A 27,922-nucleotide genomic window follows, 5' to 3' on the forward strand; every position below is an offset into this window, starting at 1 on the left:
GTGATCAATAATGGGGCTCATCTTCTTTTTGTTTTGAACTTAAAGTTAACCTAAAACTAAAACCTCAAATCACTTAACCTTTGATGTACTCCTGAAGGTATAAGTCATCGGTTCCCAACCGGCGGTCCACGAAATAATTTACGAATGGTTCATTCCTGGCCAACTCAACACATTTGTGAAGATTTTCACCTCCAATTTTCTTAAAATTTGCGCTGATGTAGTGTAGGCCTTCTAGTCTTTCAAATCTCTTGCTGAAAGGACGAATTACTTTATTTGTATCAAATGATAATGTAGGTTTTCACCATTTTCTTTTTTACATCTGAATGGTACCACCATTTTCTTATTTACACTAAAATGGTTTCGCTATTTTCCTACTTCTACCACCAAAAAGGTTGGGAACCAGTGGTATAAGTTGACTGAAGAAAGAATTGGTTAGATTTTTCACGCATTCAAAGAATTGATCAAGTCTTACAGTTAGAAAATCCTTCATTTCTGGCCATTTAAGTTCTTTTATTAGTTTTCGTTAAATATCATTTTGAAATGAATGTAAACCATTTCCTGTAGATTTTGGAATATGGGAAAACAGTGGTGTGCCATATAATAAAGGGCGGCGTAAGATACTTTTATAAATTTGCAACTTAAAGTGCAACTAAAATTTGGAGGCTAGAAACCAATGATTATAGTTATAGTCATTTATTTTAATCTTTAATGGGTTTGTTTTTATTAATTTGAAACAAAAAACTAAACTTTTTGTTTTATCTGCACTTAATTTCTATAAGCTTCTCAACTATTTTATGGCAAGCAGTTTACGATTTATGGTTTTATTGCCTTAATTTCATTTATGCTATTACTGTAAATTAAATTAAAACAAGAAATTAAAAATGAAAACTAACTAAAATTAATCTCGAGAGAGATAAAGAAATTTTAAATAAAATCCAGTTGAAAGTCATATATTTGTATCTGGCTCAAATTAGATTATACCAACATAATGCTCTATAAATCGATTTTTTTTTTTAATCTGATCTTTTTTTTTTTTCTTCTTATTAATATTTCTGTTATAGCAAGTAGAAATATTTTCCTGTCTTATTTATTTAATAAAAATGTGTTAACATAAACTGATATAATTACGCGTTTACTATCTTGACTTAATGTATTAATGAAAAGCGAAGACTGACCTCCAGAGTGGGGTAAAGTCGTTGGCCATGAGGTTCTTGTCCCGAAGAACAGTTGTCTCCCGTCACAGGTACCGGCAACAAGCGCAGTACCTTCGTAAAGAAGCAATTAGTCATAGTGAGTTTGTTAAGTGTCAACTGTGGAACTGCAATTTGCAAGTATATAAATATTTATTTTATAAGTAGTATATAGTTATTTACACACCCATTCCCGGAGTAAATATATTTTCATATTTGTTATCCAACTCAAAAACATACAAAAAGCTTTTGGCCATCTTAAAGATGTTTAGAAATTATTTCATAAATATAGTACATATTTAATACTTAGGTAAGTTACTTAATAAAAATACAAAAACACTTTTTTCCCCTCCAACGTTTCGGCCCTTAGGTTATTATCAAAGAGGACCTTAAATTGATATATTTTTAATAATAAAAATAAAAATGCAATTATAATTAATAACTATTAACTTTAATAATAAAAATTATAAGTTGATTTTTAATTCATGTAGAATTAATTTTTCAGTAATGTAAGTATTTTATGATTATCATTTAGTTTTCTTATGTTATTAAGAGTTTAAAAGTATATATTTGTATTCCATTTATGTTTCTTAAATTCTTGAGTTTTTATGTGTTATGTAAGTTTTAAATTACTTATATGAAGTTTTAATTTGTGTTAATCATTTTAATTTTAACGCATGCCTAGATTTGTGTTACTTTTTATATATATTTTTAGAATTGTTTTATTTAGACTTGGTATTTTTATTAGTTTTTTATTGTATTCGACGAGTACTCAGAATAATAAATATACTTGTTTTTCATGATGGTATTGAATGAAATTTTACTTTTTTTTTAAACTCGCTTTATAAATTTATTCTTGTCATAAACAAAATTTATAACTAGCAGATTATATTTTGATGATAAAAAGCCATGAGAAAGAACCATGGAAAAAGGAAAATCTTTAAAAGAAAAATTAAAAATTCTTTATTAAGCTCCTTTTTACAAGTAAAACCAATTTATGAAATTCATCATCCCATGCATGTTATTTTAGTAGTCACATATGTCATGTATTTTCTTGAAACTGGGGATATATTTTCATACACCCACAGAATTTTCAGGAAGATTACATCAAGATAAAGGAGATTTAATTTTCATAATCAAAAACATTATTTATCACTAAAAAATGTATAAATTTTAAGCCAATTATTATACGGATAACAAACAATTTACATAAAATTTTCTTGAGTGACATTAAAAAATAATATTAAAAAGTTTCCTATTGAAGAAAGGTTCCCACGTGCACCTAATTAACATTTGTGATAGTTCTAGTAGATCAGTAAGAATAACCGAAACAAACCTTTTTCATTTACAGCTACTTAACTCTTGAATTGGATCTGATAATATTTCTATGGATGAGTGACGAAAATATTTGTAGATTGTTGCATTAGTATTGCGGTCTCACCAACATCCAAGGGTTGTGCAACTGTCCTTCATTTGCGGCCAGCATCGGTCTCCTTTCGTCCAAAACCTAGGATTTTTTTAATGTCATCATATAATGTATCTTGTATCTTTATAGATCATATGTTTCCATCCATTCTTTATAGAAGTGGGAATATTTCGCATATATTCAATAACAGGCCTCTATATTTAAAAATAAAGTTTACACTAATGGAATGGCATAAAGTTAATTTATTAAAAATATATTGACAATTACAAAACGAATTCGGTTTATTTTGTATTTATTTATTGGTTAGTCGATTCATGATAAAGTTTAAGAAAATTGTAAGATCACAATTTTCATTTTTTTTTTTTTACCAAACTTGATGCTATTGATTTTACAAATAAAAAATCTCAGGATTCAAAGTCGAATCATTCTTTCTATGCTGAGGGTATATCATACTACTGCTTCCGTTTTCTCGTTAAATACTATCCAGAAAAAACAATTCTGGGTACGTTCCTGAGAAGTAACACAGAAACATAGGATGTTTCAGGGTAAATATTATTGACTGAAAATTTAAATTTTCAAATCAAGAAAATATTTCCCTATGAAGGTATGCCCATTAACTCCTTGTTTGGGAGATATTCTCATCATAAGACTTTCATTTTTATAAATTATGTAGGTTATAATAATAAAATTAATAAGTGTTTCAATTACTCTTATTAATGAAATGTAAACATTAACTTTCATATTAAATGTTCTTTAAAGTGATTACGTTGAGTATTAAGACAGAGATGGGATCTTTCTTCACAACAGCAGCAGCGGCCGAACGGTAGTGGATATGTGTTATTGTTTTCCAAGTTTCAGTTATCCTTCATCGTAAAGAATTAAGGTTATTAGCCGGCTTGAGTAGTCTTTAAAGTATATCCGAACACAAAAAATCAGAGGTGTCAGATGTGATAGGGCTTGACAATAACACACATACAGTTCCGTTCGGTCACTGCTGCTGGAAATGGTTGATTTTTGGGAGCAGTGGCATGTGCAAACACTACCCCACTGCACCCCGTATGCCAAAAATGGCAAGGGAGTATGATTAAAAAAAAAAACAGTCAGTACTGCTGTGAAAGAAAGTCTAAAAACCTCAAGGTAATCACTTAGAAAAACATTTAATATGAATGTTAATGTTTACTTTATCATTAGTAAAGCAGTTGGAACGTATATTAATTTAAAAAATTTATAATCATATCTCCCGACCAAGTGTTAATGGACAAACCCTCATGGGAAATTTTTCTCTTGTTTTGAGTTCCTTGATTCATTTTTATTTTTAGTTAGGACATTTAACCCTGTTAATTCATCTTGTCAGGTAGAAGTATTCATTTTGTTTCAATACAATGGACATTTTAAGGTATATTTTGTTTGAAATATATGAAAAAGTTAGAATATAGAAACATATTTTTCTTCCTAAGAAATTTCTGAGCGTAATAGAGTAAGTAGGTTTTCTATAATTTTCAGCTATTTTTCTTTTTTCAACGTTTTTTCAACGAAAACAAAATAATTACCCATAGAACAAATTGGTTGCGTAGAATATAAATTATTTATCAAGAGGATAACATTAGACAATTAAAAACCCTTTTTTGCAAATATATTTTCAAAGATACAACACGGTAGCTGGAAGGATAACGGAGGAGGATTCCCGATAGAGTGTAACCCAGATTATCGTGTGCTCCGGGGTTCTTAAAAAAAATCGTTTTTAACAATAAAAAGCGTATTTATACTCACATGTACCAGCGTAAAGCTTATTATTTAATTTAAACAAAATCTAACCAATGAGTACTAAGCCACGTTTTGAAAACATGTTTTTTAATTTAACAGATTAAGCAATTTTTATTACTTTCATTTGTAAATTCACTTATATTTACGAGCGAGTTTCCTATATCTTAGAACGATTTCAAGACCTGATTAATTTTTAATGAATTAATAAAGTTTAACAATCACAAGCATTTATCATATCGATGGCTTACTTCACAGTGGTGCTAAGCATCGCTAATTTAACAAACAGTACAATTAAATTTTCTATGTTTTAGGAAAATTAAAACTTTTAAATTGATTTTCCTAAAAGAGGGAATATTTTGTTGTATTGTTAGTAAATCTAGTGGAAATCTACAATACTTACCATCATTGTGAACTCAGCCATATTCATATTTCGACAGTTTCTTTTTTTTGTTTTCGGTCATACAATAATGAATCTTTGTAATCCGCTGAGAAAAACAATTGAACCTCTCTCGACATCTTAAGAGGCCCTCTACACAGTCAGTCTGAATGATAGTCATTATATCAATCATAAATCAATAACCAGACTAACCTGTCTGACTTAAGTCATTAAGACCCCTATACTATCAGTCCGATTAACGTTTAGTTGTAAATGAGATATGGAATACTACGAATCTTGAGAAATGTCTCTATTGATTCGTAATAAACATAAAGCTTATTTAGCCTTTGTTTTGTAATTTTCTTGGAAGAATAAAGTGAAACGCAAGAAGCACTTACAGGCCTCACTATATAAGTACCCTCTCCATTTCAAATTTAGATGATCGGATTTCAAAATTCTTTCGGTAATCCACCAGTATTACTTCTACGAGATCATTATGAACGCTCATCTTTGGTTTTTCTATCACTCAAACTGACCATGTCGTGAGCCTTATGGAATAATTGTACGGTCTTATGGAAAGGTTAGAGATGGTTCTAATTTACTAAAATACGCTTAGTGCATTAAATTTATAATTCTCTGAAAAAATCACTCTTATAAATTTATTTGTTGTTTCTTATAAAGTTATTTGTTAATAACTTTTTAAAACCAAAACAAAAAAAAAAAAATAAAATAAAGTAAACTTTTGAAATGGTAACGGGAAGATATCGATAAGAATGGCGGAGAAAACTATATTATCTAAGAAGCAACAATAGATATTAGATTTTATCGGTTGTTACTATCTTGATATCTGTGAATAATGAGCGACCTTATGCCTAACCTCTTTGCATCTAGAACTGTCAACCTTATTCTTGACCCACTGACATATTAAGCCAATTATTTATTCAATACTTGTATACATTTAATTTACTTTCACTTTTTGCTATGTCTATTATTCCATGAAACCCCAGAAATCATTCATTATTTCAGATATAGATAGAGCTGAGTTACTCCACAGTAACTCAACTCAACTCACATTCCATGATGGAATGTAATTGACAATGCAAGATAATTGAATGAAAGCTGTTGCAGCTATGATTGTGTAATTTTACCATATATTGCTAATTAACCACAAATATTTAACAGATTTTATAGTCAATATCGAATTTAGGCAATATATTGACGCCTATGTTGTGTATAATAACAATAACATTTACACGTGTTACATTTGTACATATGCATATAAATATATATCACGTTTATTAATATTTTTTAATGATAGTGACCATTGTAAGGAACCCCTATGGTTAGTAAGAATCACAGTAAAACCAAATATAGACATTCAGATAGATCTTGTAAAGGTAAATTATAAAAATAATCTACTAATTAATCAGATCATTCAAAATTTGAAGTGGACGTTCATATCGTGCGTTATAATTTATTCTTACAGATCATTGTCAAAGTAATGGATTAACTAACTTTCTATTCATTACGAATCGAAAGAGACATTTTACATATTAAGGTTTCATAGTTGAACGAAAAATATGTTCTTGATTCAATGGGGAAATTAACTACTCATATTAATACGAATCAGGTTAGCATTTTTTTTTTCGTATCCTCCTATGGAAAAAAATATTGAATTCAGCAACTGACTCTTGCAATGTTTAAACGCCAAATCCTCGGCAGAATCTATGGAATGGCCTGCTATGTTGATCGAGACAGCGAAGTATTGTTAAGGTGGACGGAAAATATTCCCACTGCCGTCCCGACTAGTCCACCTTTTATCTCTGATCTCTTCCACATTTTCCTGGGTAGCCATTGCTTTCGTACACTCAGTATACTCCAGTCAAGTGCATGTTACTCTAAGGAATTGTAAGGCTTTCTTAGGATATGGCAAATCCACTTAAATTTCCTATTCTTGATTAGTTTATCTATTGGCTTAAGGTTAGTCCTCTGTTTTAATTTTTCATTGTAAACGATTTTAGGCCAGTGGAATGCCAAATATTCTTCTCAAGCATCCTTGAACAAATACTTGAAGTGTTTCTATATATCCTTTTGTGACCGTCTCAAGTTTCTGATGCATACAAGAGTACTGAGAGAACATTTGTTTATAGACGCAGTTTTGTATCCTGAGAGATGCTCATAACATAGGTGTACTTCGGAATAATTAACTCAATGACCTTACTGTACTGAAGAAATACCTGTTATACTTTATCTTATCACGGTTCAACAAAGATAGTCTTGACATTTATGTGGAGTTTATCAATCAGCTCTCATCCGAACGTCCGTACAGTACTTTGAACAAAACAACACTTTTTGGGTGCTGAAGGTTTAATGTCCAAAATGGCCCTGGTAAGCTAGTCATTCAACTATATCGCTTATTATCAACTGTATATATGATTAGGTTATGTCGGATTGGCGTAGAATGCCACAAATATTAGTAGTTTAGTAACTATCAGAAAATTTAGCACCTTGTAAGCCGAAGAGAAAGTTAAGTAATTCATAAGGAACCCCTAGGGTCATTCGGAATGACAGTCATCATTGAAAAACCAGACTGACTTGAATCAGCGGATCTCTGCACTATCAGCCCGAGTATCGCTTTCTTATTGAGAGAAGAGAGATATCTAACACTACGGATCGTTTTTAACGTCTCTTTCGATTCGTAATGAACAGAAAGTATGTTTGGTCATTATTTTGGAATTTTCCTGCATGAAAAAGTGGAACAAATGATATGAACGAAGTACTTGTACTTCCACTACACTTTCTCAGTACCACCTGCACTACAAATTTTGAACGGATTAAAACTTTCTCAGTAATCCATCAGTCTTTTCCTTATATGATCAATCTGAAGGTCCTCTTTTTGTTTTAATGTTATTCATACTGATCGTGTAGTGTCCCTATATGATGGTTCTTTTAAATATTATATTTAATCTCCAATAAGTTTTACAACAAACTAGTTTTAGGACGCATCGAACTTCCCCTTCCTTTTTTTGGAAGAGAGAGGGACGAGGAACAACCTCTGGAACAATTGTGATTATATCGATTTAGAATCGATCTACTAATTGTTTTTTTTTTTATAAGGTACTGCAAATTAGCCTGTACATACTTATTGGCTCACTTCGGTTTAAAATATGATTGATAGGACGTTCGAGTGTATGAACACCATTTTGGCTTCTTTATAAAATTTTTGTTTTATCTTACTAAAAAAAAAAAATGTTTTCCCACAATTTTTATCTTATCAAATTACTTTAAAAAGTAAAAGAGAAAGCGTACAGTTTCTAGTGAGTGTCTAAATTATTGAAAATGTACATTTTGAGATTACATTCATGATAATATTATTTGCTCATGGCAACCATTTTTTTTCTTCAAATATTATATTAGTCATCTTATCAGTTTCGAAATTATGTAAGGCTGTTTATTACATATCCATAAATTTGAAAGAACTGTACACAATAATATAACTACATAAAGTAATATAACATAACTACTTTTATAAGTTATAAAACTAAATTTATAAAACACAACTATTTTTACTTTATGTCTAGTTTTCATGTAGTCCTGATCATGCTCTGAAAAGAGAGAGCGAGACGTTGTTTACTATAAAATACTTTTTTATACTATTTTGTGTGCCTTTTTGACCGCCAGCCGGACTATCTTTCTACAAGGGAAAAAAATGGATGTAAAAAAATATATATATGTGTTTGTTCATTTTTGTCATTATTCGGCTAATAGCGTTCACCGTCCATATACTACCTAATTTCTGATGTAAATGAAACTCAATCGGTCTATGAATATGAAATTAACCTCAAATACTGTTTCTGTCTTATTACCCGTTGAATGCTGACGAGCCAGTAAAAAATTAATAAACGAAATAATGATTTATTTAAAAAAAAAATTGTAGTGGTTATAACACAATACAAAAATATAAAATACAATACAAAGATATAAAATATAATATAAAATGGATCGAATACAAAATATAAAAGTCAAAACTGAACAGTAATAGCATTAATAAAAATGTATAAATATGAATAATAATAGAATTTTATAGTTAAATAAGGGAGAAAAACAAAGATATAGAGACAATAACTTAGAGACTGGAAGATCGGAGTACCTGTTCTCTCTTAATTCCTATCATACCTATACGGCTTTTTTATGTTTTGTTATAATTTTCTATTCTTTACAAAAACGAAGATAATATTCGTTATTCACACCTCGAGACTTTAAAATAAAAAGAATTTTTATAGCAATAGAATATATATAAATATTTTATTTAAAAAATTTGCCGTCCTGGGTTGTAAGTGAAAGTTGTGCAGTGCAACCAGATTTTTACTTATTTTGTTTGAGACCTGAAGATAAAAATAAATTTGATTTATTTTATATTTATGAAGTATTAATAATGTTATTGGTTCTCTTCTCCTATGACGACAGCCTTAAATTGAACCATTATTAATTTTCTGATGTTTATAATGAATTTTAGAAAGTAGTACAAAGTCCTAGGTTCCCATAAACCTCGCTCCACTTTTTGATTAAAAAATATTAAATACGTATCAACATAGAGTGAACAAGCGACTTCGACAGAAATGAGGAAAGTCCGAATATTAAAAAAAAAAAAGGCTAAAATCTCGTGCAAAGTAACCCAGTTTGACAGTACTTAGTTATATATTTACATAAACTATACTAATAAATAAAAAAAAAAAAAAAAAAAAAAAAAAAACTATACTTACCTACTTTTTTTAACATACGTCCAAAAATTGTTTTAATGGACTAACAAACATTCCTGGGACAATGGTGCAGTCAATGATAGTAGAGGAAGAGAAAGGCATTTTTTTATTTATATAAAAAAAATATTGGTCTTAGCTTAAAATATTTTATTTAAAAAGTTAATTTCTTATAAGAAGGATCCTATAATTTACTTCGTATTTGTTAAAGTTTAAGAAATATGTAATAATTGAGAATTTTTTTTATATCACCTACGGTTCTTATCTTTACTAATGAAACTAAGCAATCAACCATAACAATTTTCAAGTCTCTCCCCTTCAAAATTGAGGTTTTTCGTTTTCAATATTATTCGAATACAAAAATCAAATAAAAAAAAATAATAAAAAATGGATAACTATAAGCTATGAAAGAGTTTGATACTTAATTAAGGAAAGAAAAAGTAGAAATAATTTACTAAAAGCAATTTCCAAAAATAAAACTAGTAATTTAATGTAAAATATAGTTACTGATGGAAAGCAAACTAATTTAGAAAAATTTATCTTATATATGAAAGGATTAATTTCAACTCAGAATAAGTAAGTGAGAGTTGTGTAATGCATCATATATTTTTGTTTACGTACCAAAAATTTCGTTTACTACCTTTAGCCTATTGAGAATTTAACCGTACATTTCCAAAGAACTGAATATAAAATCTTGAAAGACCTTATTATATAATATAGAGTTATAAAATAAAGTACAATTTTACTCAATGTTCCATGATAATTATAATTTAATATGTTTTGTTTCTCACGAAGATAATAATCATTATTATTATTATTAAACATTAATCATTAATTTTAAAATGAACCCGTAGAATTAATGAGCACTCACTTGTAACTCGTTCAATTTACAGGATGATTAATAGTTCTTTGCTGAGGCTGTTTTCATTGACAGGAACTATAATCATGATGGCTTCAGGTCATAAAAGTTTCCGGCTCCCAACAAACCTGGCACCAACGCATTATCAGTGAGTCATAAATATATTATTGAAAAAGTTATTATCTATCAATATATTTGTGCTGTTCCTATTAATTATGTAACAATATCCTAACAGGCCCATAGTTTGTAATTATCTATAATCGATTTAGGTATCCTATTCGAGGTATCCCTTATATCTGTGGTTCCCAATCCATTGAAGTCTACGGAACACTAAGACATTGAACTCTATGCAGTCCTCTCCCACTGCCGAGTTGGGACAAAAAGTAATTGCAATTACTAATTATAGTCAAATATAATTAGTATTACTTTGGGTCAACTAATAATTATAATTTCGAACTACTATTACAATTACAGTGGTCCATCGAGTAGTTGAAATTGCTTATCTAAATTTTAATTTAATTTTCTAGCTTTAAATTACGGCAATTAAAATTTCCTACAAATCACAGCCTTATCGATCTAGACTTCTTTCTTTCTCATAACATATGTAGCGGGTTATTCCCCACCCCGAATTCCCACTTCCCCACCACAATTCAATTCCTTCCTTGATTCCCTCGGATACCATTTCCTTTTAGGTGCAGACCTTAATGCGAAATGCCAACAATGGGGAACCAGAACAACCAATTCCCGTGGACGATCAGTCCTGTCTGTAATCAATTCCCTTCGTTGCAATATTCTTTGTCCCGATTCTCCTACATACTGGTTAACCGATCCTAACCGTAGCCCTGACCTCCTGGACTTCTTCATACACAAATGCTTAGGACCTCTAAAGCCTCTGATCCCTTTAGAATAATTTACAGGCGTCAAAATTAGGCTTTAGAGCCTTAGAGTAAATTACAAAATAGAGTGAAATTACAAGATGTCATAAAATAAAATAATACAATGAATTTACAAATAAACAATCATAATTAACAAAATATATAAAATAATGATAAAACAAATAAAATAAAACCACTTGTCATATCATAAAACATAAGATGACTTCTGATAGTAAATAAAAAGAAAAAAAAATGATAAAAAATTTAATACAATTAAGCTAAAAAGTAATAAATGAAAAGATATAATTTCTGCTAGTGTACATATTTACAATTATAAACGAAAATCTAAAACATAAAATACATAAAGTTTTTTTGAAACTTTCAGTTGTTATTCTTCCGAAATTGGGTGGACAGAAGGTAGTCAAAGATACGGAATTTGAAGATTGGTGTTAGAACTACGAATAAAGGAGGGAGTAGAATTCCATAGAGAAGAGGAACGGATGAGGAAAGATCTACCGAAGGCTGCTGTTCGATGGGCAGTTACAAATAGGTCTGAAGGCCGTGAGCGGGTATTGCGGGAATGCACTGAGGACTTAAATTGAAGGATATCTGGGATGTACAATGGATGGCGGGATTGGATAACTTGACAGAGAAAGGAAGCAAGGAAATATTTACGACGGAAGGAGGGGTAAAGCAACTTCAACTCTTCATAAAATCAGGTGACAGAGTCGTCTCTGGAGACCCCAAAGATGAATCGTACTAAGCAACTATTTTACCGTTTTAATTTTGCTTCAGAGACACCCCGTAAACCACACAGCAATAGTCAAAGTGGAGGAATATTAAGGAAGTAACTAGGAGCCTGGGAGTTTCAAAAGGAAGTAGGTGACGAAGATAATTTAAACGCTTCAGGGTGGAAAAGATACGACGGGAAATATCGGAGACGTGGTTTTTCTAGGAGATAGTTTGGTCTATGGTGACACCAAGGTTATTAACGTATGAATGGAAGTGTATTGGATTGTTGTTTAGGAATAAGAGGAATAGTTTTCAGGAGGTGATTGGATCCTATTACGATTGCCTTAGTCTTCTGTGCATTCAACTTAAGCTTGTTTTCTTGTGCCCACTGGCTAATTCTATTCAAGTCTTCTTGGATCTTCTCCGTAGCAACTAATAGGTCAGAAGGTGGGAAGGAAAAGTAAATTTGGAAATCATTTGCATACAAATGGTATTGAGAATGTTCGATAAGGATGAGAAGTTCATTGATAGAGATAGGGATGAATCCTGAGGGACGCCAAAGGTGATGGGTCAAGTCATTGATGGAGGTTTATCAGGAACCACTACGTACTGGGATTGATCGGATAGGAAGGATTGAAACCAGCGCAAAGCAAGTTGGATAGAGGAAGATTTCGTAGTTTGGTAAGAAGGATGTTGTGGTCAACCGTATCTAATGCTTTGGAGAAATCCAGATTGCAGATGTGAATTGAGGGTGGATACCACAGGATCGATGGAATTATAGGAGTATATAATGTCCCACTAGACGGAATCAAGGTCAGGTTGAAGGGATTCATGGGAAAGGAGATCCAGATTACGGTATGATATAATTTTAGGAGTAAACCATTTGGCTGGTAAGTCGTACGATATTTAGATCAGATCGTGATGAAGGGAACGGGTTGCTGGGAAGAGAAAAGGATTTTTAGAGGAGAGTCACAGATAAAAAGGTCTAACCAGGTGTCCGAGGATTGTGTGTGATGAGTAGGAGAATATGGAACGAGGTAAAGATTGAGGGAAAATATTACGTCAATAAGAAAGGATTTATCACTGGATTGTGAGAGCATGTTAATGTTAAAATCACCAGTGATGATAACATTGGAATAATTGGAAACGAATTGGACAAGAGAGGATTCAAAGGTGGGTCGAGTGAAACTCGGGGAGGTCGATAAATAACAGAATAATGCGATAGCAAATAACAGGGGAGAGGGTATGTTTAAAATTTCAAAAAATATGTATTCTGTATGAGGAATGACAGGAGAAGGGGAGCGAAGTAGGATTTTGACCTTGAGACTAACATGAACGTACAATCCAACACCTCCTCCAGTGCGATCAGATCTGTCGTGGCGAAAGAAAGTGTAATTGGGAATAGATACTTGAGAGGAAGGAATAAAGGGTTTAAGGCAGGATTCGGATACTGCTATTATGTGGTAGAAATTATTTAAGAAGTACTATTTAAATTCACCTCACCGTAATGGACAATAAAGGATTGTGGATTAACGTGACAGGAACTGAGTACATTAGTAATAACTGTGGGGTAGTAAATGGAAAAGTAAGAAAAATGAAAAAGGTTGAGGGATAGAGAATAACGACATGTTATATACTGCCACGATAATATAGAGTGTAACAAAAATAAGAACTTGAAGGGAATTTGTTGCTCGAGTTATCGAAATTTGAAAAAAATAATCAATAAAGATTGAGTTATAAAAAATTAAAAAAAGAGGAGATATAAATAGTGAAAATTCTATTATAATTGCTATTATTGAAGTGTTGAAAAAAATGAAAATAAATTTAAATAAAATATCTTCTATACAAAAAAATAAAATGAAAACAATATTGTGGTGACTTGGATGCCGAGTTCAACTGAAGAAGTCTAAGCCGCTGGGCTTCCTGATGGTGACCGCTTGGTAGTCATCGGACTGCCTGCACCTGACTGTACCGCCACTCAACCAGACGTACTTTATTTTCGCCACTTTCTGCTTCTACCTGGCTAACCAGGCTGGTGCTTGTTGGCGGGCGTCATGGCTTCGCTCACATATACCCAGTACGCGTCGTTCGTACAGCTCATCTCTTAATGTTTGACGAATGAATCTCACTATAATAGGACCCGGGCCTCCTTCCTGTTTAGATTTGAGCCGTACCGCGTGGTCCAGATCGTCCGGACACAGTTTCACGCCCAGACCTGCACCAATACTGAGAATCGTTCCGATCACGGTCTCACCCTGCTTCTCCGGGATGCCTCTAATTTCTAAGGTGTTTTTTGCTCCGCCCGATTAAGTTTACTCTCTAGGTCCGATAATTTAACTTTGAGGTTTTTGTTTTCGACGGATAATTCCTCCACTTTATTTTTTTGCTGCTCCAGGAGGGCTTCAATTTTCTTTAGTCTTTCCATGTTTTCAAAGAATAGCTCCGCCTGCTTTTGAAGAGAGTCTTTTATGTCTTTCAGGTCTTCAATGCCCTGAAGCTTAGCCTTCATTTCTTTAACCTCTTCGATTAGGCCCTTTAAGAGATGAATCATTGAGCTGGGTTCATTGCATTTTAAGGTGCTAGACCCTAATTCACATTTTGCACAAATCCATTTTTTAATATCTGGGTCTGAGCTTTCAACTTTGATGCATTTAATATGATATATATTTTGACAGTTGGTATATGAAATTTTTGATTTTTCTTCTCTCGCAATTGATTGCGATCAACAGACCTATCCATAGTTGAATCACAGAGTTTTCACACACATCAATTCGGATTCCGCCCAAAGCACTCAACAGTTCAACAAGGCCTCAGAGTCGTTTACTACAACTCTTCAGCTCTTGAAAAGAAACAATACTGCTCGGGTGCCATTCTGGACATAACGCAAGCTTTTGACCGGGTATGGCATGCCGGATTGCTTTTCAAGCTGAAGTCCATATTACCTCAAACCTTATACCTAATCCTCCACTCCTACCTCTCAAATCGCTCCTTTCAAGTGCACAGAGGTTCTGAGTAATCAAATCTACCCGATCAAGGCAGGAGTTCCCCAAGGCAGTTTCTTGGGCCCTGTTCTCAAAATCCTCTTCACTGCTGACATTCCCATCAATCCTGATATGTTCCTGGCAATATTTGCCGATGATACAGCTATCCTATCCTTCATCCTGATCCTGTAACAGCCTCATCCAATCTCCAAACACACCTCACCCGGATTGAGCAATGGTTCTAGTTCCACCCATCCCTACAATTCACCTCAAAGGTTGAAATGGCAATGGCCAAGAGACTTATAGTAAAATAAAAATTGACAATTGGACTTCTGGCAATTGTGAAATTCTTCACTCAAGTTGAGTGTTTGTGGCTTTAGTGCACTTGCTCAGCTTCCACTGGCTCATTACTAGTGATGCGGCGGGAGGGATGCACTGGGATCTTATGAGCTCTTATGAGCCCTCACGTGTGGAGGATAGAGTGGGCTCAGGGATCTCAGGTTGATTTTGTAAATATTGTATATAAGACTGTAAATGCTACTAGAGCTTATTTTATTTTATTTTTTCATTCACATAGTTTGATTATGTTCATTTTATTTATCCTTCTATTTGTATATATTTTAAGAGAGATTTTATGTACTTTTTCTTTCATTTATTTATTTATTTTTCATTCTTATTTTATTTTATTTTAGTATGAATATGATCATTCATCACTATTACCTATTGCCCACAACGGTGAGGCAGATTGTAATATCTATCAATAATAATGTTTTTTAAATTAAAAAAAAAAATTACGGCAATTTAAAATTAACTGTAATTGTTCTTACAATTACTTTTTGCCCAAATCTGGGACACAGAGGGGTCCTTATTGGAAAATACTTAAAAATGAGTGCATTTTGAGCCACTTTTTATTGTGCATATGCCTGTTAAAACCTTCCAGCTGACACAAAAATATTAGGTTGTTAAATCAGGTTGATTACAACTTTCAGAGGCCGGAGTAGTTGAGGTGTCACCTTAGCAACCCCACATGCAATGGTGCCAGTTCAATTCTCCGGCCGGGTATTGTCTTATATTAGGATAACTTGACCTTCTGACTCTGGTAAGATTAGGTTGGCTACCTGTAGGATACAGCTAAGTTACCTTTAGGAGCTTTAAAATATTACCTTCTTCCCCCATCCTATCTTTGGCTCTGCATCAATATCCCAAAAATTTTAGTATGCTCACCTCTTAAGTAGCCCAAACAAAGCCCTGAAGTCAAGTTTGGCCGTCTGCACCATTACTATCGACATCCCTACATATTAAGATTTTAAAAACATGAAAAATTCTTTAATGCACTTTAAAGTGTAAGATCAAACCTGCTGAAATGAATTATGACAGAAATGTATAAATCTGTAAACAATTAGATAGAGGAGTAGTCTAATATTAGGAATTGGATTTAAAAATGGACAACATGAGGTCGGAAAAGTTATCAAATTTATAAATAAAAGGTGTATGAAGTTTTTAGTGTGTTCATTTTCTAAGAAATTGCCACATTGAAGAATAATAATTGTTTTTTAGGTTATTATTAAATTGTATTTTATAAATTACACATATTATTAATCTACAGGCTAAAGCTGTTACCTACTTTTGAAGATGGATTCAAAACTAGTGGAGAAGTGAAAATATCACTGCTGTGTAATGAGCCCACTAATCGAGTGATCTTCAACCAGAATGGAATAAATATCATATCTGTAAAGCTGTCTACTGATTCAGGAGGAACGATCAATATACTAGAACAGGTCCTTAGTAATTAGATTTTATGTATAAATATTTTAATAGTAATTAGATCTCCATGAGGAATTAAGTTCTGTTGTGTAAATTTTGTACAAATGATTAAACTTCTTTGGTTTATGGTTTCTTTTCTTTATCGAATCATCTCTTATGCCAGTTTTTAGATGATTTGGGAACTTTTTATAAATGCTAAAGATGGGAGTGAGAAGTAGAATAGGCTGACCACAGTTTCTTCTGAAGACCTTCAACTAATTTTTCATAAGTACTACTCATAACATCTGTTTCTAATAATGATATAAAAAAATCTTATTTTAAAATGCTTAAACCTAAACCCAGTAGTACAATATGAAATATTAGTTAAAGTAAATTCCTTGATATTATTTTTCCAGCCATTGTTCAGAATTATTATTAATTCTTTCTTATGTTTTTAATTTATTTAACAACTAATGTGGCAAAAACTTTTCTATTTTAAGTGTTGAAGAGGTTTATTATATTTTAAAATTGCCTCAACAATTTTAGTTTTACTTGTGAATATAATTGTTTAATTTACATTGTAGAAAGTAGTTGAAGACAAGCAGATGTATGAACTGGAATTGAAATCCCAATTAGAGAAAGGACATAAATACTATCTTGATATGAATTTTTCGTATCCTCTTAATGACCAACTTGAAGGCTTTTATAAAAGCAGTTACAAAGATGAAAAAGGAAACACAAGGTAATATACGAATAATAAGCAATGTTATTTTATAACTATAATTATCTTAAAGTAGGAGATGGTTAGGATGACAATCAGAAAAACAATTAAACTAGATTAGAAAAGACTTAACTAGATTATCGAATGCCAACTTTGTTACCAGCATTAGTAAGTCTTAATCAGGGCTGCAGTAGTAAGAATGCAGGGCCTTATACAAATTCATTTCCAGGATTTTCATATTGTTGTAATCAGGGAAACTTGTTCTATGGATTCATTGAACCTTTTATTTATATTTTTATATAAGAATAAGGATAAATCTTGAGGAAAGGGAAAATTAGATATTGGAATTATGTTCATAGAAGTGACTGAAACAAGTGGTTATGATATAGCTGCTTTCATCTTAAGTTGTGTACTTACTATGCTCAAATATCTGCTTTGTTAATAATTAAAAATAATGATACCTTAACACTTTTCATGATTGATTTCTCTATACTATCTATAAACTTAATTTTCTCTATTTTTATAGGTGGTTAGCTACTACTCAGTTCTCACCAATTAATGCAAGAAGAGCATTTCCATGCTGGGATGAACCATCGTTCAAAGCCAGATTTACTATATCATTGGGACGTTCAGGGAATATGACATCTCTTTCTAACATGGAACGTATTGATACAATAAAAATGTATAAAACATCTAGTTAATTTCTTATTATGCAAAATATTAAAAAAAAAAAAAATAAAATAAAAAGAGGACATATATTTTATTCTAAATTTGTTTTGTCAAAGGAATGGCAAAAATGACTGGTTCTGGGACCACTATCAAGAAACACCTATCATGTCTACTTACTTGATAGCATTTATAGTTTGTGATTTTCCTTATATTGATGTAGCCAACACAACTTCTCCACATTTTAAGGCATATAGTGCAATTTATTCTAAAACTGAATATTTAATTTTAACTTAAGATTTTTGTAAAAAAACATTTTCATTCACAGGTGTGGTCGAGGAGAGACCTCTTAAAGGAAATGGACTATGTTGCCTCTATCAGTCCTAAGCTTCTAGCTTTCATTGCAGAATATTTTCAAATGTCCTTTCCACTTAAAAAGATTGATCTTTTTGCAGTTCCTGATTTTGGATTTTCTGCAATGGAAAACTGGGGTCTTATTACTTTTGCGTTAGTAAATGTTTAGTTATACCTTTTTTGTTTCTGGAAACTACATTAATGACAGTATAAGATTCAAAAAGAATTTTTGCTTTTCAGAGAAAGTGCTATAAAAAATCCCCATACCATTGCCCATGAATTAGCTCACATGTGGTTTGGTAACTTGGTTACCCCTGAGTGGTGGGAAGATCTTTGGCTCAAGGAAGGTTTTGCTACATTCATTGGTATTGTTGCACTGACCCATGTAAGTTGTACAATTAAAATTACTTTTTCATTATTTTCTCAGCCTAACTTAATTATGAATAAGGTTCAAGAGTATATGTTAATTGTATTCGTCTATTTTGACTTCAAAATTCATTAAAATTTTTAAGATTGTTGGGTAATAATATAATAATTGGTTATGCACGATTTAATTTTAAGTATTTGAACAATTATGACAAATTCATATGTGATGATAGTTTAGCTGAAGATGGTAGAAGGTTCATGTTTCAGCAGTTAGGTCGTGTCTGATTGGCCTGTAACAGTTCAAGTGGTAACTAGAGCAGTGGCCAGCAGATAACAGGCATCAGCAATTTCCTTTTGCTATATCATTGACAAAATAAATATAATTGAGGAAAATTATTTTAGTTTTCATTAATAATTCATAAACAATTGATGATTATCACATCCATAATTACAGGTTGAAAATAACACAGAAGCACGAGACAAATGGGTGATAAGTGATTTGCAAACTTCCTTATTTATGGATTCATTGGAATCATCCCATCCGGTCTCTAACCCCGTTGATGATCCTAGAATGATATGGCAGGCCTTTGATGCTATTTCTTATCTAAAAGGTACTGAAAGTTATTGATTTTTCTTAAGATGTGTTTAATGACTGTGCTTAATATCTTTTCCATACTGTCTCTTTTTACTACTTACTTCATATCCTGTCGAACTTCATCAGTTAAATTGACTTAAATTAAAGGATGCATTATTCTTTTTGGAGGATTTAGTTCCTCCATTCGAAGGTTCTTAACAAATTTTGCTGCAAAAACATCACATTTTGAACAGGATATAAAGCATGCTTTAATATATACTACATAAAATTAAGTTAAAAAAAATGTTATATTAATTTAAAATATTACTATAAAAGAATTACTACAGCAAGCAATGGGTGTCTTAGTGTATTTTGACTCTTCTTTTGACCCAGGGGGATGAATCACAATATTGTACATTCATATACAATTAGCACCTCATATTGGAATATTATGTTTTGTTCACCAACTCCTTACCTCCGACTACAGAAGAGTTCAAACTCTATCTTTTTTTTTTTTTATCGGACAGCAAACTATTTCAAAATGTGAGAGAAAATCGAATTAATATTTAACTAATATAATTTTTTTGTCTTTTTAAAAAAGGATATAATATATTATATTTGATTGTGCATTTGTTTGTTTTTAAAATTTTGTTCATATATGTAATTAGGTTCTTCTATTATTCGGATGATGTGTGAGTTCTTGAGTGAAGATTTGTTCCGGAAGGGACTTAACATTTATTTAAGGCAGTATTCATACAGTAATGCCAGACGTGAACAGCTGTGGCAGTCCTTTAAAAACATTACAGATGTCGATGTTGAGAAGGTGATGGATGGCTGGACTCTTCAAGTTGGCTATCCGGTTGTCACTGTTCAAAGGGAGTACGGCTCTCAGTCCATTGTATTAACACAAGTATGTAAATGAAAATAATCTATTAAAATATATGTATATATATTTATAAAATCTTTGTTTCTTTTATATATTGTCTAGTGACAAACAATTTATTTTCTAATGCAGAAAGATAGTCCAATTAGGGTTCAAGAAAGGTTCAAAATAGTCAAAAACAATTTGTTAGTAACCAATGTTTTGCCACACTTTGCAAGGCTTCAGTTTTTACCCATTTTCTTCAGAATATTTGAGGCACTTGTTCATGAAGCATGGTTACTGAAAAATTGAAAACTTTCACAAAGCTAAACCGTTTGATAATTAAAATATTTTACCTTAAGCAATGAGTAGCTTAATATAATTTGATACCAATATTCTTCCTTTAAAAATACAAATTTCAAAAAAGTTTTTCAAAATCTATGAAATCAATGCTAAAGAATTCAATGGGGCCAAAAGCTTCAATTCATAATAAATATCAGATACTATGTTTTAGTTTGATTGCATCATTTATAAAACTGCTGTCGAGTATAATTTCTAAACATTAAAAATAATTAGAATAATAAATGAATATATTACGAAATAAACAGATATTCTGCTTTTAAGTAAAATCAAACAAATGCTATAATTATTGTGTGAAATCGATTTTAGTATATTTGGCTTCTGATTCTCAATTATATTTTACAGGAAAAGTTTCTTTTAAGTGGTAAAAATGATGAAAAAAGCTTGTGGGCTGTTCCGATATCTTATACAACCCAATCAAACTCTCCGGATGCCAAACACCTCATGTGGCTTGAGGGTACTGATAAGGTGATAACAGTTGAAAATCTTTCAGAAGACAATTGGTTCCTTATCAATCTTGATCAAACAGGTATAAAACTTATTGGATTTATGTCAAACTCTTATTAAAACTTATGAAAAATTACTATATTACTTCCTTAAATACTTAAAGAATGTCTAGTAATTGCTGAACAATCATCTAAATTTTAAAAAAAATTATATTTTAAAAAAGTTAAGGTGTTGTTAACATATTTTATTTCTAAGGACCTATGGTTTTCATACTGATCTATTTTTATGAAACTTAAGAGGCATGCAACAGTATGCTCTAAGTTTTGAAGACTGATAAGAGATAGAAATCTGCCATGGTGGATTGATAAGCTGTGAATTGTGTCTTTCTGCATGAATAGTGTCATAACTTCCTCAACTTTAGCAAATTTAACTTGGAAAAAGTCTTCAAATTGATATTATATGTACTAATATTCCTACTTGTGGTGTGAATATATTATTTGTATTAAATCTAATATATTCGTAAATAATTTGTAAACAATGTTCGTGCTCACTTATAAAAACAATTTGTTCAGAAAATGTACTTTTATATAGCTGATAATTATATTAAGATTGTTAAGTAGTAGTTTTTAAACCATCATCTCCAATCCAAAAACTACTTTTTGTAAAACCAAGAATCTTCCAGTATGCCTACTCAAGCCAACAACTTTCAGTATGGCTCTCCACATTAGTTTTAAATAAAAACGATCCTTAAAAATTTTAATTCTTTATAAGGTATTATAAATAAAGGTATATTTATACTTCATACATCTTAATATTTATTTACATTTAAATAATCTAAACTTTGAAAATTCAGTAGTTTAGTTAAAAGCTAACTGAACAAAAGAATTTTATACTACATATTAGCTAGTCCATTTTTGGTTTTAACTCTTTGATATTTAATTTGGAATTGAGAAGAAGAGAGGATGAATGAGTTGATTTTTTCTTCTTAATTATGAACTAACCACTACTACTAGGAAATAACAGTTCAGCAATAACTGCTGATTTGTTACCTATCTCTTTGATTATCAATTTAATTCTTACTATGATGCAAAATTTGGTGAATAATAGATGTTCTAAAGAGAAAAGCCATCATCGAAATATTTTGAGCTTATGAAGGAAAACATGTAAAATTTATGATATTTAAAAAATGGATGAAATCGCTTATTAAATATATATTAACTCATCTAAGAATGCCTAAATAGGCAAGCTTCATTCCTTTGATTCCTAAGTTATTTTAGGGTTTGATGATAAAGTAGAAAATAAAATTTTGTTGTAAATATACTTTGCTTATCATATTCAATGGAATACTATATTAATTAATTTTAACAGGTTTTTACAGGGTGAATTATGATAGGAAGAATTGGAACTTGTTGTTAAAGGCTTATAAAGAAATCCCAAGACTCTCCAAAGCACAACTAATCAATGATGGATTCAATTTAGCTATTGCTGAGCAGCTTTCATACGATGTGCCCTTGTCCATTGTTGAGAAATTGAGAGATGAAAATGACGTGCTACTATGGAATGTGACCATTAATGAACTGAAAAATGTTAATTATCTTTTGCACAAAACCCCACTTTCAAATTCTTTTAAGGTAAATATATATTATAACAGTTTATAATTTATATTATTAATTTGCTCTACAACCAATACTGAGTCCTGGCATCCTCTATAACCTTCTGTTGTATATTTCTGTATCAATACTCATAAATCCCTTGCTGTCTTCTTCTAGTAGTTAGTATTCCGAGCAATTTTATCTTGGACACTTTTCAAACAAGAAGTTCTGAACTTTTTTATTTGAAAAAGTGAAACAAAAATTTCATTATTTATACATTTTTTAATGTTTACTGATAATAGTCTGTAGTAAAAGAACTCTTCACCCTTATTAAAATAGTTTAATGGAAAAAACAATTGAAACACATGAAAACAATTTCTACAAATTGTTATATTTGTGACACTAAATAAGTGTCATATTTGATGAGTTATTTGGCCCAAAATATCTTTTTCCTCATTTTTGATTTAAAAGTTAGTTAACATTATACTTCTTTAAATTGATTTACATAGTGATGTTACGTACAGAAAGACTCCAAATTTTATAAAAACATTCTTGATTTAGTTATGGAGTGATCCATAAAGAATAAGCTATAGCTAACAATAAGATAGGCTATTTCTTTTACCTGTCTTGTAATCCAATTTTTGACCAAACATTATTGAAGATCTCTACTGATAATAAATTACTAACTTTGTTTGTCTACCAAAACAGAATTGTAACATTTAAAGAAAATAGTTTTTTACAGGAATATGCCTTTTCTCTTCTGCCGTTGGAAAATCTGAATGAAAGCAGTGATATCTACAAGATCTTATTGAATTTCGCGTTATCACTAGATGAAAAAAATACTGTCAAGAAGGAGGTTGAAAAACTTAGTAAATTGATAGAAAAAAATGAATCTTTTACTTGGTTAGTCAAAATCATTAACTTTATTAACTGCTCAACAAAAAAATAAATAAATAATAAAAATTAAAAAAAAGAATAAAAGTATGTGGCTCAGATTTTTCAGATTAAAAAAATTATTTTCAGAATTTATGAGAAAAAAATATTCAAAGGACGGAAGGGGGAAATAAAATGTCATAAACATAAAAATATTTTATTAAAAAATATTTTCAATCACTACAAGAAGAATCTTGTTTTGTTTGAGCGATGCACTCATTAATTCTGAAGTGAAGTGTAGTTTGTTAAAAACTCATTCTACGGGGTGATTATCTGAAGTTTAAGAGAGACAGCTTGGGTTCAGGTACTGGTACTAATGGAGTGAGTTTATTCTGGCAAAAGACATTTATAGGTTCCTTTATTTGTCAAGTTATGCAATCAGTCCAGGTGACAATTTAAAATCTGGGAGCACTAATATCAGAAGGCCTCAGACAATATTCATTAAATAGGCTAGGTTAGCTGGGCGGGAGATGATCAGACAGGAGGATGCAAAGTAAATCTACAAACCACTATGATTGATGGGTTTTAAGTGCCTTAAATCTCTGTAATATCTCCACAGGATAGAAACTGTTAGGTATTCACCTATGGTAATGGATGGTAAGTCCTGAAGGTATTTGCTTTGGATTCATACAGGACAGTAACCACTCCCTGTTGGGTATGTATCCACAGATGGTAGGGGATAGGTTCTAAAGATATTTAGACACCTTAAGGAGCAATAGTGAAATAACACAGTTTTAATTTTCAAAATAATTGTAGAATTATCTAATCCACTGGTATATGTGTGTTCACTCAGTTTCTCCCAAGCTGTTGAATCCATTTTGGTTTAATTTTGGTAGTTAAGTTTTGATTAGTGATGTATCTAGGCATGAAATGGCCATCCAAAAATTTAGAATCAGTGCATGTTATAGACAAGTTTTTTTTGTGAATTTAGGGAGGGTTTTATAACAAAAGACAAAGAGTATGTTTCATAACCAACACTGACACCCTACTGAGGCCCAAAAAGATTGCCTCCTTCATGCCAGAGATGCAGTGTCACCATCTACAGTTTTATTTAAAAATTAAATAATAATACCAATTTTCTACAACAATTTTGAGAGGATCAGAGAACTCTATTTTAGTCCCTGATTCATCCAAACTATACATTTATGAATATAACAATATATTAGTTGATTATTACATTAGTAGATTTAAATTATTTACAAGAAATTAATACAATTTAATTAGGAATTGTTCTTGAATTTCGGTTCATGTCTGGGCTACTAGGTTGGCCTGTTATGGGTCTCGTAGCTCTATAGAGCTCTAGCGACAGATCCTAGAAGTTATGCCTCGCTTGAAAGTAGCGGAGAATGCTACATACTCAACTTCAAACAGCAGGTTTTACCCTGCGCTCTCCAGGATGAAAGGGTTGATATCATTGTTCAGAATTACAACAAAATATTAACTGATCCGAGTGAGAATCAAAGTTTTACTATTCTGAGCAAGGTACTCTGGGGCCCTTGTCCTGATGTATTATGACATTATAGTTGCTGACATCTATAAAGAATCAGATAGCTATGAGAATACAATGCAGTAATTCCAGAACCACAGCGATGTTGTCAGGTTATGGTTTATAGTGGACCATTTTGGTCCAATTCCAATAAAATCTTGATGAAAATAGGAAAATCTAGGAATAAAGCTTATTTTATTATTTTTTTGTTGAGCAGGATCTGAGCATGAGTCTTTACTTTATAGGAATTGATTAAAATATTATCTTACTTATAGCATTCCAAAAGAACTGAGGAAGTCAACATATTGCGCAGCAATAAGACATGGAACGCAGGAGATGTGGGACTTTATGTGGTCCAAATACACTAATGAGAATGAGCCAGAAGAGAAGAGCAATCTATTGCTTTCTTTAGCATGTTCTCCAGATTCAGAAGTTCTAACGAGGTATTATAGAAGGGGCTGAATAAAAGCTAATTGAGACATTTTTTTAAAAATTTTATTTTGTAATTTAAAATATTTATGTTTGAAGGTTATTGAAAGCACTCTTGTCTGATGACTCCAATATTAGGATGCAGGATGGAAAGTTTGTTTTCTATGCTATAGCATTCAATGAAGTTGGGACTGATTTGGCTTTAGACTTTCTATGTGAAAAATGGAATGAGATTAGAAAGAGGTAAAAAATCAATCCTATAAATATAAGTTGAACCATCAAGGAAAATCATTGGATCCTAATATTACGTCAGTTCAACTTCTGATTGACCTCACAGCCCAAGAATAAATAACTCATTATGTTACAATGTTTCACTCCAAAAAAATGTCTACAATGGGTTAAATTTAATTTGGGGTTATATAATTTTATACATAGTCTGAGGAGTTACTAAACTTTTCCAAAGTGGCCCGCATGATCATTTGGGCTGGCCACCCTTGGTCTAATATAAATTGGGATTAGTCATAATTTTGGTTTTCATTGTATTTATGTTCAGTCCACATTTTTTACTAGTTTCAACTATCTCTTCTATCATTCTTCTGAGAATATTTATGTTCTTATGATTGTTATGAGAATATTTAAAAGGCTATTATAACTGATACTATTTTTAAAAAATATTTTATTATAATTTCTTTCTTTTCTTCTTCTGAAAGTTAGTAAATAATCTGATTGTTTTTTTTTATTGAAGGTTTGGTTTAGGATACAAAACATTGTCAACTATGGTATCGTCTCTTGGATTTGTACTGAATCAAGAATCACAGTATAAGAAAGTAAGTAATCATTGTGTTTTTATACATATTTAGTTGGATGTATATGGCAGATAGTGTTGGTTAATTGATTTTCAGGTATAGTTGTTTACTAGAAATTGTTTTGAGTTGCTCAGTCATGTTCTCTATTGGTTTTATGCTTGATCTGGGGTCTCAATTTTAAAACAATAGGTAATAATGTTAAACTTAAGTATATCCGTAACTACTACACTACTCACTTGGCTACCTCCACTTGCTGAGATAAAAAAAATTTATTAATAATAATTTACATCATTACTTATATAAAATTACTAAATCCAGAATGATCAAACTGTTTATTACAACAGTTTGACTAGAGAAAAAGTTACAAATTTATTACAAGTTTGAAAATTTCATCATATAGACTACAGAATAAAACAAAAATGGAGAAAAATTGGTTAATAAAACTATTTCAGTGACACTATACCTAAAAGTGGAGTTGTGTAGGAATCATTACATAAGTATTTAATTATGTCTTCAATTACATCAGCTAAGATGCGCTATAATTACACTAAGATAACTAGTTGAATGGTTCAAAACATAAAAAAAAAATAGTGGTTTTAATGGACAATTATATTAAAGTATTACTAAGACACTATTATAATACTGTAATTGTAATTGAGATTATCAAGTACAATTATTTTTTTATGATATATAATTACTAGTAATTTAAGACATATCGATTAAAATATTAAAAATAAATTTAGCCTTGAAACAAAAGTAAGTCCAACCGAAATTCCAATATCAAACCTCTTAGATTTGTATTCATATATTTTTTTTTTTTAGTCTTTTACATCTGATTACTATTTTAGTGCAATTTTATCATTAAATATTTGCAATTAAAATTACTTGTTATTGCATTAAAACTATTTACAATTCCAGAAATAAAATCGCAATTACTTAAAAATGAATTTATAGTGCCTCATAAAGTTATTACAATTACCAATCATAATAGCTTAACGTAATTGTATTTTTGAAATTCCACATCACATTTATTGGTAGGTAATTTTAATTACTTTTAGCCCAACTTTGCCTAAAAGTATTGTAATAAAGTAGTTGTTTTAATTAGTACTTATAAGAACTTATTAGAGAGCCTGGCTCATTTTAAATTTGATAATTCTGTTTTTCCAGTTACACAACCTTTATTTGAAGAATATTGATGATTTAGGTACTGCAAGCAATGCATTCAGTACTACTTTGGAAAGAATAAAGATTAATATTAAGTGGCAAGATAAAAGCTACAAGGATATTGAAGATTGGATCAACAAGAAGCTACAATAATCTACCATTATTTTGTAAATTTTGATATTATTAATTTATTTACCACAACAAATTAATAGCTGTACAATGTTTATGAATTCACATTGAACTCAACATAAGATCTGTTGTTTTACTTTTATTATTTTTCCCAAAGTCTTGAATTATTGTTATTTTTCATTAAGTTTAAGTCAAACAGAAAATATATTTGTTAAAATAAAAAATTATACACCGTACTTTAAAAAAATGGGAGCTTACCTAATAGTCTAAAAGTCTCAGAGGAGAAAAAACAATTATTTCACCCTGATTTTTTATTACTTTAATTAATGC

The 27,922-nt window shown here is 31.0% G+C and overlaps 1 protein-coding gene across 1 annotated transcript; it reads left to right on the top strand.

The window, feature by feature from the left end:
* Positions 1-1,242: 1,242 nt before the first annotated feature.
* On the top strand, positions 1,243-27,714 carry LOC106689061 (aminopeptidase N). Its single transcript, XM_067051078.1, has 17 exons — positions 1,243-1,331; positions 10,407-10,520; positions 16,567-16,738; positions 17,288-17,445; positions 17,951-18,106; positions 18,210-18,339; positions 18,419-18,597; positions 18,685-18,829; positions 19,265-19,421; positions 20,053-20,294; positions 20,952-21,135; positions 22,422-22,684; positions 23,388-23,548; positions 25,340-25,507; positions 25,593-25,736; positions 26,239-26,320; positions 27,467-27,714. Exons 2-17 carry the CDS (start codon positions 10,408-10,410, stop codon positions 27,614-27,616), a joined length of 2,604 nt encoding a protein of 867 aa, XP_066907179.1. The 5' UTR covers positions 1,243-1,331; position 10,407; the 3' UTR covers positions 27,617-27,714.
* Positions 27,715-27,922: the final 208 nt, after the last annotated feature.

The sequence above is a fragment of the Halyomorpha halys genome, unplaced genomic scaffold (assembly GCF_000696795.3).
Source record: "Halyomorpha halys isolate HHAL.00 unplaced genomic scaffold, Hhal_1.1 Scaffold1271.1, whole genome shotgun sequence".
NCBI classification, from domain to species: Eukaryota; Metazoa; Arthropoda; class Insecta; order Hemiptera; family Pentatomidae; genus Halyomorpha; species Halyomorpha halys.

Coding starts and splice junctions, on each gene's coding strand:
- LOC106689061 (XM_067051078.1), top strand. CDS start 10,408: ATGATTAATAGTTCTTTGCTGAGGCTGTTTTCATTGACAGGAACTATA. Junction 18,598..18,684: donor TGGGGTCTTATTACTTTTGC/GTTAGTAAATGT, acceptor TTTGCTTTTCAG/AGAAAGTGCTATAAAAAATC. Junction 25,737..26,238: donor TGGAATGAGATTAGAAAGAG/GTAAAAAATCAA, acceptor TTTTTATTGAAG/GTTTGGTTTAGGATACAAAA.